The sequence below is a fragment of the Centruroides sculpturatus genome, unplaced genomic scaffold (genome assembly GCF_000671375.1).
Source record: "Centruroides sculpturatus isolate CEXI.00-Female unplaced genomic scaffold, Cexi_2.0 scaffold23, whole genome shotgun sequence".
Lineage (NCBI taxonomy): Eukaryota > Metazoa > Arthropoda > Arachnida > Scorpiones > Buthidae > Centruroides > Centruroides sculpturatus.
The window spans coordinates 385,424-399,165 of NW_019384313.1; the positions used below are offsets into that span (position 1 = coordinate 385,424).

The 13,742-nt window shown below is 25.7% G+C and overlaps 1 protein-coding gene across 2 annotated transcripts in view; it reads right to left on the bottom strand.

Moving 5' to 3' along the window:
• Positions 1-1,155: 1,155 nt before the first annotated feature.
• LOC111622378 (gamma-aminobutyric acid receptor subunit beta-like) overlaps positions 1,156-13,742 on the bottom strand; it is a 37,476-nt gene continuing 24,889 nt past the window's right edge. For both annotated transcript variants that reach the window (XM_023364739.1, XM_023364748.1), the window contains 5 exons: positions 13,293-13,375; positions 10,500-10,631; positions 10,261-10,413; positions 4,850-5,085; positions 1,156-1,708 (listed from right to left, as the gene is read on the bottom strand). In XM_023364739.1, coding sequence (XP_023220507.1) covers positions 1,358-1,708; positions 4,850-5,085; positions 10,261-10,413; positions 10,500-10,631; positions 13,293-13,375 — 955 coding nt within the window. In that variant the 3' untranslated portion in view covers positions 1,156-1,357. The remainder of the gene's footprint in view (positions 1,709-4,849; positions 5,086-10,260; positions 10,414-10,499; positions 10,632-13,292; positions 13,376-13,742) is intronic.

Sequence of the window (13,742 nt, forward strand, 5' to 3'; positions counted from 1 at the left end):
GAATTCTTGTAGCAAGTATCCAGGTTGTTTTCTTTCTTGTAAAAGTACTGGTTAGTTCTAAAGTCAAAATTTCGCTTCAGTTCATCTTCGTGATTTATAAGATATATAGTTCATGCTTCAAATAGTTCTGGACAATTTTATTGGTTATCGGGCCCATTCTCGATTTGGTAATGAAAGTCGTTAGGAAAGAACAAATGACTTCATGAACTCGAAATAATCGATAATCAATAAATATCAAAATATAACTTTTTCTTCATCAACGTTATCTATAAACATCAATTATATGTAAAATTCGCCTATAAAACTGTTATAGAAACTAAAAATCTCAATTTTATGGTTTAAAAATACTTTATAAACGTGATTTAAATGTTTTTAAAGTAGTAATTTAACCTTTATCAATTGTGTTTAAACACGGAAATCTCGAACGTGTTATATAAATGCTCTTTCTAGTAGCTGTTATTTAGTTGAATTTAAGAGAATAGAAGTGCTAAGAGAACCTGAATGTAATTGCGTGTAACAACAAAGTTATTTAAACGTAACAAAGATGCTTCCTTGCACGTAACTCTAAATCGTATAACAAAGTTTATGGTGATGACTTGGCGTCAGACAACAGTTTAATTATTTACAAACGTCGTCATCAAGAATAAGATTAAAAAGTAAATATTCCCGAAAAATCTTTTAATATTTAAGATTGTTGAAATATTCTTAGTAGAATAAAGCGCAGATAAGTTATTGTAAAAAGTAACATAAAGGCTAATCCTTTCCTATCACATCTTTTAATCCCTGTCAACTGGTATATATTGCTGAAGGATGCTGGCAAGAATCCGGAATTTAAATAAATTTTTATTAAAAATCACGTAAAATATTATTTCATATAATCATTTCAGCAAAACTTGTGTAAAGGATAAATTTATTTTAAATATTTATTAAAAATTACAACTTAATAACTTTCATTAAAAATATAAGTTAATACTGTACTAGAATATATTGTCAAATGTGAAAAATCTTATTTATAATGTTATACAATTATTAAAAATAATTATTTTTGATATTTATACACATATTTTGAATACGATAAAATGTATAAATTAATTTTAAAATAATTTATAAGATGTTTTCAAACGTTAAAGATTTAAAAAATGTTAACTGCTCAATTCTTTCATATCAGAAATATTTTTTTGAATCATTTATATTATAAAATTATTAATATAGAACATGAATATTTAGTGTCAGAATATGAATTATGAAGAATCTAGAAATGAAAGAAAGATATACATTGAGATAAAGTTGACTTGATAATTGAATTAAATTATGTTAATTATTACGTTTCCAAATTATATAACATAGCTTGTAACAATCATAAGACGTAGAAACACCAATAAAAAGCATTAAAAACAAGAAAAGAAACGGGAAAAATGAAACGTGAGTATCTGTCGATCTTGTTGACATCTCTTATTTTCGGTAGAGAAGCTCTAATAACACTCGCACCCCTGCGAATATTTTTTAAAACTTTCGGTCTTTCCGCATGAAAATGGTCATTCTTCCTCCTTCTACTATTATTTCCAGTTAAATTCTTCAGAGATGCCGAAATTCTATGCCCCATACTAATTGTTCTGAAAGAAGGATCCGACTCTTGACCTCTCTGTCTATTCCGGACTAGTGATGCTGGAGAATTCTTCACGTCTTCCAACTCGATGACATCCTCCTTCTAAAAGAAATAATAAAAAATTCGCATACATCAAAATGATTAATTACACTTTTCTGATTTATGAATGGAAAGCATTACTAGCGTTAAAATCGTGCTTAAAGTTAAAATAAATTATTTACTATATTACACGTGTCAAAACTTTTAGAAAATCACCCATTTAGTAAGTCGAAGAATTCGCATAAAACAAAATGCTAAATGATAAGCATTTACTTCTTGTAGAAATCAATGTAGCATATCACTATTTGAAAGAGGAAGAATATATATTGCTTCTCTACGCATTTGTCATGTATGAAGTAGAAATTCGTTCTAGAAATTATTCTGTAAGCTTTAAAATGTTTTTTGTAAGAGTAATTAAAAATAGTTTAATAATTTTTCTACCATGCGCTTGATTTTACATTCAAAAAAATTTAAATAAAACTTTTAAAAATTTGAATTTAAAAACCTTTAATTTGTATAATTTTATATAATTTTAATAATGTTCTAAATTCTAGAGCATAATTTTAATTAAGACTTATGAACCAGAAGCTTGATTATTTTGTAAATTTTCAACACATAATTTAGACGTTTGTAAGAATTAATGTTTTATCCTCCAGTGAATAACTAAATATTTAAAGTAGATTATTTAAAATTATGTTATAAACAAATGTTTTTAATTCTTATAAATTTTAATTTATTCGTTTTTAATATTGTAAGTAAAATTCGTAAAAATTTATATATTTAAATAAACTGCTTTAATTTTTTCCTGTACAAACCAGATAACTAAATTGCCAACACATTTATCGTTTAGCATTAACTTTGCATTTTCAAATAAAATTATTATATTTGGTAAGGAAATATTCTGCATAAATTATGAGTAAAAAGCAATAAATTATCAGAGAAATTTTTAAAAAATATCTCATCTCTAAAATTTAAATTTTAAATGTATTTACTCCTCTGACAATTGATACTGAAAGTTATTTGATTTTTATAAGATTCTACATCATTATTTAACAAAAAAAACCTGGTATAATCTAAAATAAATAATTAGATTTCGTGTAAAATTAAGAAATTATATACACTATTGGAAATTACATTATTGCTACGCGTATTTATAAATGAAACTCAAAGTTTCAGAAAGAAAACTGACGTAATAAGTGATATTAATGTGTACTATTAGGCATTAATTATAATTACTCTATATGATGTAGTGCTGATGAAATTACTTGATGCAATAACATTCTATCTAACGATAAATAATTAGAAAAATAATGATTGTTACAAGAAAAATGTGTTATTAATTACATTTTAGCTTATATATTATATAAAATAAATAGCCTATTAATAAATATAAATATTATTATGTGAATATTATAGAACAGTGTCATAAAACAAATTTTAGTAGTAAAATATTTGTTCTGTCGATTTAAATAGTGGATTAATTAATACAACTTTGATTTATACACAATTTATAAAAATACAAAATTATTTTAATATTAAAAATATAATTTCTTGAACTAAGTTAGACCTCAATAGGCCAACAAGAGTTTGGACTATTATTTTGATTAATTAACTTCAATATTTTTTCAAGAAATGACTAAGCTATTATCTAGCGTTTAGGTTTTAAAAAATCCAGCAATGCGTTGTGTAACTTTCCCGGCGAAAACACTAAGAAAAATTAGCACAAAGTTGAAATTGTGTGTGGCACTATCTGTTGTGAGATTTTATTTGAAATTTTTTTTTATTACTAAGTATTATAAAATGGCATAAAGCTTGGTTTTAAGGGTAGAAATGAGATTTATAAAAAAAAATTCTAAATGCTAATAATGAGTAAAGTCTTCATTAAGTCCGACCCCACTCGAGATATGACACCTTCCTCGATCTAACTCTCCAAATTTAATAGCATCAATGCTTCCTATACACATGCTACTAAGCGAAATTTCATTTCTTAATCATTACCTTCATCCTGAAATATTAAACGAACAAACAAACACATAGATGCATATAAGGGAGAAAATTTCCACACGAAATTACCCACTTTTGACATTTTGAGTTCGGGGTCTCAAAACATTAAGATTTGCAAAAATCCTAGACGGTCAAATTTAACACGATTCCAATATTCTCCCGTTTTAAATACATAACAGTCGGGAAAGTAAAGTTTGAGTTGGTCAAAATAAGAGTCCAAAGTTGTCGGGCCAAAATGGGACCTCTACCTTATATTTTGTCAACCCAAATATCTGAAAATATTACTTTTGTAATTTAAAAATTCAACATTTTTTATCACAAAAACATCATGTGGATTATTCATTTTAGAAAGTAGCTGTCTTCTCATCAAAGAAAATTATATCCTGTCTAATCAGGATCTGTCAATCTTTCCCTCTTGAGAATATCAACACGCGATATCGAGACTGTTGAGGATGTAATGTCAACCTTACGAATTGTGATGTCACCACTATGTTTTCCTACTCATACATCTTTGACAGCAAACCTCTAATTGGATTTATAAAACTCGTAAAGAACTAAATGTCACTACTAATTTAGATTAGACTTATGAAGAAATTTTCTATACGTTTAAACAAATTAGCATAAATTTATATATAATATAAAATTATACAGACCGACAGAAGATTTAAACAATATATTTTTGGATAATTATCTTTAATTAACGATACATTATTATAAGTTCTATGTAAAGATCTTATCGAAACTGTTCTTTAAAATTTAAATATAAATTCAGAAATATAATATATTAGAGTAGAATGTTGAAAGAAAATCATATTTTAAATATAAGCCATGCTTAAATTTATATAAATTCGATAAGTATACACTTCGGTTCACAATACAACAATAAATCATAGAAATTTAAAAAAATATATTTTCAAGTTTCAATGGTATTTTTATGTTATATTTTATATCAATTTATATTTATTCCATCCAAAAAAATATTTTTTTATTTCTTGGAGATGCTCCACTATTTTAGTTCATATTCTATACCAAGAATCCAAAAAAGTCTAGAAATTTATCTTAAAATCAATCCATCTTTCATACATGAACACTGCTAAAAAAATCTGAAAATAAACTGAATGATTATGGAATATTATATACATATAAAAGATTTTAAGATATGATTATAAATCTAAGAAATTTATTCAAAGATAAACTTACTTCGCAACTACTACTGTAATCGCAAGCAGTTTTCTGCTTTTTTAAATTCTTTGTTTTTTTCTTCGCTCTGGCGGTCCAATAAGTATAATTGACAGCTGCATATTCTAAAAGTGCTGCAAACACAAACACAAAGCACATCACCAAGTAAATGTCAATAGCTTTGACGTAGGATATCCTTGGTAAAGCTGATCTAACACCAGTGCTGATAGTTGTCATTGTTAATACTGTAGTAATGCCTAAGGAAACAACATTATTTCGCTAAGAATCATACCCGTAACAAGGGATTTAATATGTACATAATTAATTACAAAACAATATTATCCGATATTTTATTTATATTTAACAATATTTAAAATTTAATAGATCAAAAACAGGAATTAAAATTTAATGGGTAAACTTATTCCTTATTCTCATGCACGAGAAGGATCGTATGAAATTTTAAGCGAAATTTTCTACTTTGATTTACAGTTAATAAATGTTAAATGTCTTTTCTTAGATTCTTTATGAGATTACAGATTAAATTTCGAATTAGGAAATTGGAAAAATGCAATTTAAAATAAATATAATGTCTTAAAAATTCTATAGTTTATCGTCTTATTGTAAATATTAAATGAGATAAGTGATTAAGACAAAAGGTAACATGTAAAAAATTTTTAAAATTCAAAAATAAATCATAATTTTTAAGAACTATTTTCATTATTGACATTTATATAAGGCTGAAATAAATTCTAAAACACGCAATTAACACTTGTATTAATAGAGTTTATTAGGCTGCGATTTGAAAAATTGTAGACCTATAAATTTCCACTGTTGTCTGGCTGTCCGTGCTTCCTTAATTTCGAGAATGGTGTTAGATGAAAGTCAAGACCAGATACGAAAAGCTTAGGGCAGGATATCCCTATTAACTATATATCAATTCAAATATTTTTCCCAGAATAGAGTTAAATAGATGACCGGCATGACTGTGTTGTTTTCAGGAGAAGTTTAATGTACAGGGACAAAACAATACTAATTTTGAAATCAAGAGCATATATTTTAATCGAATAAGTTTCTAATAGCACTTTAGTAAAAACAGTTTTTAAATATTCTTTCATCATATGATTTGCACGTGAAATATTTCAGGTGCAAATAAATGAATGATTTCACGTGCAAATAACGTGAATAATTTGCACATTATATACTAAATTCTATTTAATTAAAGAAGGGAGAAGACGAAAGAAATATTTTGGTTTATCAGATTAAATAATTGAGGTCAATTTTTCTGCCAAATTTTAAAAGAATTTTTAAAGTTTGACAAAAATATTTAAAATATTTGGAATAGAATTCTTATTTTTATAAAGGTGATTAGTTAGGACGCTTCTTTGTTTCCATAAATTAAGTCATAACTAACACGAGTTTTCATTATGCTAATTATAACGGTGATTAATTAAAATTTAATGGTGTCAGGTACAAAAATACTAAATAAATATTTTATATTTGTATCCTAAAAAAAGAGGGGGGGAAATTTTCGTTAAGGATATTCTTTAAAGTATAAGAAAATGGCAGAAAATAAATCTTAGTGACCATAATTTATTTCTTTATCATTTCATCATTTTACACAATTTATTTTAAAACATTTATTCTTATAAATGTTTTAAAATAAATTGTGCAAAATGATTTTAAATTAAATTCCGAACATTCTATAAATTAACTTTAAACTTATACGACATATTTATTCTCGGTATACGAATAAATGAAAAATATAAATTTCATTTTGTGCGCTTTTTTTAGAATGTATAACGTTCAATATTAAAGTTTATTCGAAAATTCAAGAGCGAGAGAGAGAGAAAATGGCGACTTAATCGGCATTTATCGTTTGTCAAATCGAGATACTTTAAAATAAACAAAAGTCGAGTAAAATTGCATCGAATTGGTTATTTTCGCTTGTCAACAACTTTGTAAACTTGAAGAAGTTTTCAGAAAATAAAAGTTGAATTATTTTCTTTCAAGCTTATCGATTTACACAATTTGTTTGCCATCGAAAATTAAATATTTGTTTTTGGTATTTGCATTTACAATGTTATTGGGTGAAATTTTATTTAAAGGATTGGTTTAAACGGAATTTTAAAGTCTTTATTTTCTGCGAGTTCTTGATTTTATAACAATTTAGAAGAGAGAAAAAGTTTTGAATTTAAAATTAATTTTTATTATATTTTTAAAATAATTAAATATTCTACTTCAATTCTAAAATAGCAAACTATAGGGTTGTAATTTGAAAAAAAAACTAGACCTATCAATTTTCACTGTTATCCGACTGTCTGTCTGTCTGTCCTACCTTAATCTCGAGAATGTTGTCAGAAAAATTAAAATCTGGGCAGATATGGAAAGCTTCGGATTTCATGTTCTTAAAGCTTAAGAACATGAGGTCCGAATTAACTTTCCGAATATCCATTGTCTCAATTCAAAATTTTTTCCCTAAACAGGGTTAGATATTTGACTGGGATGATTCTAGCGTTAAATTAACAGGAAACGTATGATGTACTGTACAGGTGTAAGATACTACTAAAATCAAGGTCTATATTTTAAATTAAATTTAAAATATGATTAAAAATTGAAGCATGGCATTGTGACGATGTTACAATAAATAATTGCTCGGATCCTGTATACAGAATATATAGCAATTCCAGATTTTCTAATATAGTAAATGTTGTTGGAAAATCTTTAACGGTGGTGTATGCAAGATTTATGATAATTCTAAGCAATAATGTAGAAAAATAATATCGAAAATTTCGAGCTCAAAATGGCGCTGTATTCGAAAAATACAACATTACACAAAGTCCAAATTTAATAAATTGAAAAATCACATTCATAATAAATAACAAGAAAATGATGAAATTTCAAAATCACATTCGAAAATTCCACAAATAATTTATCAAAGTGTAGACTTCGGCACTTCTATATCGACTTCGAATACGTTCTTAGTGTTTCCCAAGAGCGTTAGATACCTCGTGATCAACCATTTTCTCACGAATTTAGAGGACCCAGGGCAATCCACTCCAAATTTGCGGACTCCATTTCAGTTATTGACAACATTCTACTCGGTCGTATCTACTCTTCCAACGTTATAAACCAAATACAAGATATTGTAGGACGGACATACTTTGAGAATTATCTTGGGATCTACTATACTCATTATAGTCTGCGATACATAAAGGGAAGATGCTGTAGTCGTGTTGTATCCAGTAACTCTCACGTACAATACTAACTTCCATTGTATTTCTCGAGGGAAAGTAGACTTTGTAGAAAGTTAAAAACAGAAACAAAATAATCGTCTATACCTAATAAATTCCAGCAGTAAAATCGAATAAATAAAAATATAAACGACCTTTTTTAAAAAAAACTAGTTTTATTTGTGTATTTTAAGCGTAATTAATTAAATTTTTTGTAATAGATTGAAATGGAGTTCTGGCATGACATGAACACTTATTTCGTTATTAGAACAAGTTTCAGTGTGTTCAAATTTGTCCTAATAATGAAAATTGTTGTTACATTGTTTATTTATTAAAATATAATGAAAATAAAGATAAATACAAATGTAAAAAAATAATCAAGACGACTTATTCAATGGATATTGATTAATGAGATTGCATTAAGTGCTGCAACATCTGGTAAGAGTCAAAAATAGGAAATCCATGGATTTAATATCATCCTCATACAACAGGAAGTCAACTTGGATATTAATTTGGGGTTATGAAATTATGGTTTAGTGCTGCCATCTGTCGAAAATTTTTGATAACTCAGGAAACATTTTTTTTAAAATACTGTATGATAATTGTAATGAATAAATTATATTTGTTTAAAAACTTTTATATAAAATTTTCAAAATATAGGTCTTAATTGAAAATATGAACTTTAAATATTGATCTTTATATGGGTATAAATATGTGGCATTATTTAATTAAAAAACAAGAATGACATCTTTGGAATGATGATAATTTTTAAAATATTCTTAAAATAATTATATTATTGAAATATTATTTACAAAATTTCAATGAAAACTTTAACATTTGCCTTCTGTTTTTAAAATAGCATGATGCAATGATACATTAATAAATACAGAATATTAATACATAAGTTATAACAGGTATTACTTTATATACATAAATGTATATACAGTACACATACATTTGTATATAGTACATTATACATTTAATATACGTTATATACTGTTTATACTTTACATATATGTATATACTGTAGGCCTATATACATAACTGTCCAGATCCTGAATATAACGGAAACCTGACTAAACGGGAAACATTTTAAAAACGAAGCGATTTTCTATGTTTAAAAAGAACCAGTTCAAAACGGAGACCCGCCAAACTTAAAAAAAAAAAAAAAAAAAATATTCGGTAACGTAAGATTCCGGTTTTCGCAGGTTTTACTATATATATTATCAAGAAACTCTTATCTTTAGGTATAAAATATAAAAGTTTTAATTTCTATACATAAAAATTATAAAACTTATTTTATTTTTTTACGATATTCTAATTAATAACCTTTCTTAACCTAACAGAAAACACTCAAAATACATCATTTATTTTGATAAATTTCATATTACATTTTACTTTATTTTATTAATTTTTTATCATATCTTTTCATAATTATAATAGGAAAAAATGGACTAAAAATGAAGTTAAATGGGTTATTAACTCATTAAAATCATTTTTTGTTACTCACCAAAATCTCCAGAAGCTAATTTGATCTCGGCTCTATGAATTATTACTTTTTATATTTGTAGCTTTAGAGTCATTAAATATAAAACAAACTAACATCAATCTAATGTTCAATTATTTTCTCTTAATTAACGAACAGTATTCACCTTAATGAACACGATTACTTACTTTATTTTGTCATATATCTTACTATACGTCAAGAAATATGTATAAGCCACACACTTCTAAAAATTAGTGATAATTTTTGGTAGTATAATAAAGAAAATTTAAAAGAAAAAAAATAATAAAATAAAATATAATAATAATAATTTACACGAAAGATAATGAAGTATGAAAATTAGATTCTAGAAAATTGATTCCGTGACTAGAGTCGAATTACAATTAATTTAAATTAATGTACGATTTACTGGAGTATACACAGTATATATATATTTTTAAAAAATAATTTTCAATAAAATTTTCTGTTTATTTTTAAATTTAAAACATACAAAATAAACATTTTATACAATGAAAAAAGAAGGTTTGTTTCGTGAAGAAAATCTGTTGCATGCTTGAGCATTTTTAAACACGCGATTTGTATTGAGAAAATGAAAAATTATTTGACAGGATCAGTATAAAAGACATCTTTTTTTAAGAATTGCATGAGTAGCTGTAAGGGATTTACTCAAGGAAAAAAATCTTTAAATAATATCTTACCTAAAGCAACTCTGGCTGAGGTAGCTTCGTGATTGATCCAAAAGGAAACCCAGGATAACATTACAATAAGAATGGAAGGCAAATACGTTTGGAATATAAAATACCCGATATTTCTTTTTAACTCGAAACTAAGAGAGAGTCTTTGATATGTTCCTAAATTGAAAGCAAAAATTGAATTGAAAATGAATTATATATATATATATTTATTATATTTATAGATATATAAAAATTTAATTTACCGGTTGCTAAAGTCTCCATACGATCTGTCGTCTCGTAACCAATTATAGAAAATTGTGGAAGCTCCGCTTCTTCCACCCCAACGACCGGAGTATCTGTCCAGTACATCACAACATCACGCACTGTGTAACCATCTTTGTGACGTGGCAAGAAAAATATATTTTGTTATAATACAATGGGAGATGCACATATATTCTGCTAGATAAAAATATAACGTATTGATATGTGGTAAAAATATAGATTATGTGCACTTCTATAATATAATATACATAAATTACATTAATTTGTGTATATTTTTGGAGAAATTTTTGTATATACACACCAAATACTTCTATGCTGCTGATTATCGGATAAATAAATTGAGTTATTATCCGCTAATTATAAAATTTAACAGCGTAATAATTATAATTAATATTATAAATATTTGCAGATGATATATTGGTGATTGCATTATTAGAAAATAATTGTTAATTTTATATATAAACAGTTCACTATTTCATTAGTAAACATTGCCTAAAATCAATATTTTTTTCCGAATAAAATGCCGAAAATATATTAAATTTTCACATAATTTTGATTGTAATCTTGTATAGATTTTAGAATTTTCTGAATTAAAAAAGATTTCTTAAAGACTTTCATAAAAATGATGATAAATTGTATATTTGAATGTAAATAATAGTATATATTAATTTTACTTTTCTCGGCTGTCTGACGAGAAAATGCAGACAAAGACGATCCATCATATAAAATACAAGCAATCAATAACTTATGCTTGGTTTGCTTGAATCATAAATTATATTAATGATAATAAAAAAACTCGAATATATTCTTATGTAATAATTTATTATCATCGAAATAAGTAGACCAGGATATCAAAAGTAAGCAGCTTTATAAATAATAAAAAAATAATATTTTATTAGTTATGAATTAATTAATTTTCTTATATGGGAAAACAGTTATTTGTGTAAAATTTTTGAATTTTAAATTATAGAAAAACGAATGATCTTCAAACCTAAGAACATGATAACAATGGGATGCTGCTTCAGAGAAGAAGCAGCATCCCATTGTTATCATGTAGTAATTGCTTCTTCTTGTAGTAATTGCTTCTTCTCTGACGAAGCAATTACTACAAGCTGCTTGAAACTATTCACATAAGGGTAGAAAATATCAAAGATTTCAATGGTATCATTAACTTTCAGCCGTTTTATATTATATATATATTATTGCCCTGCAATTATTTTCAAGAAATTTGATCTTGAATAACCTTTGACTCATGATACAAATCTAAAAATAAAGTCAGATTCGTGTTCAAAACGTAAAAATTCTGTGAGCGTAGAGTACATTTTAATATGAGGAAAAGGATACGTATTCCAAGTATCTTTCAATCCTTAATAACTAGTTTTTTTCGTCAGACACTTTGAATGACTTTATATTATCAAATTCAAGGTTTCCAATCTTATAATGTCGTAAAATAGCATCCTGCATATAGATCTTCCTAAAGAATATTAGAGTTTAGATATGTTTATGGAAATGTCTGCAATTTTGTGGCTTAAATTACTTCATTTTTAAAGTAAATGACGTCATTAAACAATGTGAATATAAGCTTGTATATGTATATACATGTGTAGACGTGATGTGCAAGTTAAAGCTAAGAATAAAATATTTTAGCTTTATTTTCGATAGATATAAATTTCACGATCCAAAATTGGAAATTTCAAATAATATTTATTTTAATGCAAATAAAATTTGAAGAATAAAAATAAAAGTTAAAAAATTAATTAACTTTATGTGATATTATTTGTTTTACAGTTATTTTAATATTTTATAAATTATGCTTAAGTTTTACTACAGCTTCTGTGTTGATTAATGCAAAATTTGTTTTCTTTGATGTTTATTTGTTAATTTTGGAATGTTTTTAATTGGTTTTCTTATATATTTTTAGGAATATTAGAGAAAACAAACCCTAAATTCTAATTAAAAATGGATCTATTGGTAAAATCAATACTGTAACCATAGCAGTTTAGGTTTGAATTCAAACTTATGCTGCCATAGTTACATTTTTAAAGATTATAATTTAGCTTCTAGCATTTGAGAAGACAAAGTTATAGATTCTGTATTGATGTGAAAAATAAACAAGCGTATTCAATTATCGTTTCGTTAATTAGTTTTAAGAATTCTATAAACTGTAAAAGTAAACAAAATATAATTATTAAAGCTTATCTTTTTGTTTAATTATTAATAAAGTGATCGGCGATTTTAATTTCTAATTATATAAATTTAAAAAAAAACTATAAATTTCTAAATTCATATTATTAAAGAATAATAATTTGAAATAATTCTAAATTTTATAATTGCTAAATAAATGCATTTTTGATTACTAAAGTTTTGATGTTTTTAATAAGCAACTCATACAATTTATGTGAATGTAAATGATATTTTGAAGATGAAATCTTTAACTGAATACCGATAATTTTCACAATAGAACTTGGTATTTTGCCAGAGTTTCTACTTCCATCCCATTTCCGAATCTTATCGATCCCAAAATAAAAGGAAATGGTGAGAATGACTCCAGATGATACAAATCCTCGTTAGTTCCTCTATTCATCAATTGATGCCATCCTGGTAAATACCTCAGTGATAATTAGTCTCATTTGTTATTTGTAATATTTTCTAACTAAAATAATTTGCAAAATGTAAAAATTTTCAAATGAGATATTCCCATTTCTAAGTATATTATTAAGTCCAACCATTATCAAATTAAAATCGATAATATTTTACAAAATATATTGACTTACAACTTTCTATTTCTACGGTGCAGTTTTGTGAATCCAATGGGTAATGGTGCAGGTCCATCATACAAGCTAGCGTTGTTGTAAATCTGTAAAATTTTAATATAAATCTAGTCTATTATGATCTAAATTTAGTATATCTGTACAATTAGAAAATAATATTTAAATATTAAATTAATTCTTACATATATTATTGTTACTCTTTAATAATCACTTTTTCAGCTGTTACGTATAACAGGAGGAAAGTATGGTGATCAGTCAAAAATGACCCCCCTTTAAATATTTTTACATTTTTGCACTCAGATCGAGAAATGCAAACATTGGGGTTTTTTTCCTGTATGTATGAATGTTAGTATATATGAGGGAACACAGTTTTGTTCACCCACTTTGAAGCTTAAACCTCCTGTGTTTTTTATTGAAAATTTCTAAAATTTTGCAGGAAGGTTTGGGTATTAG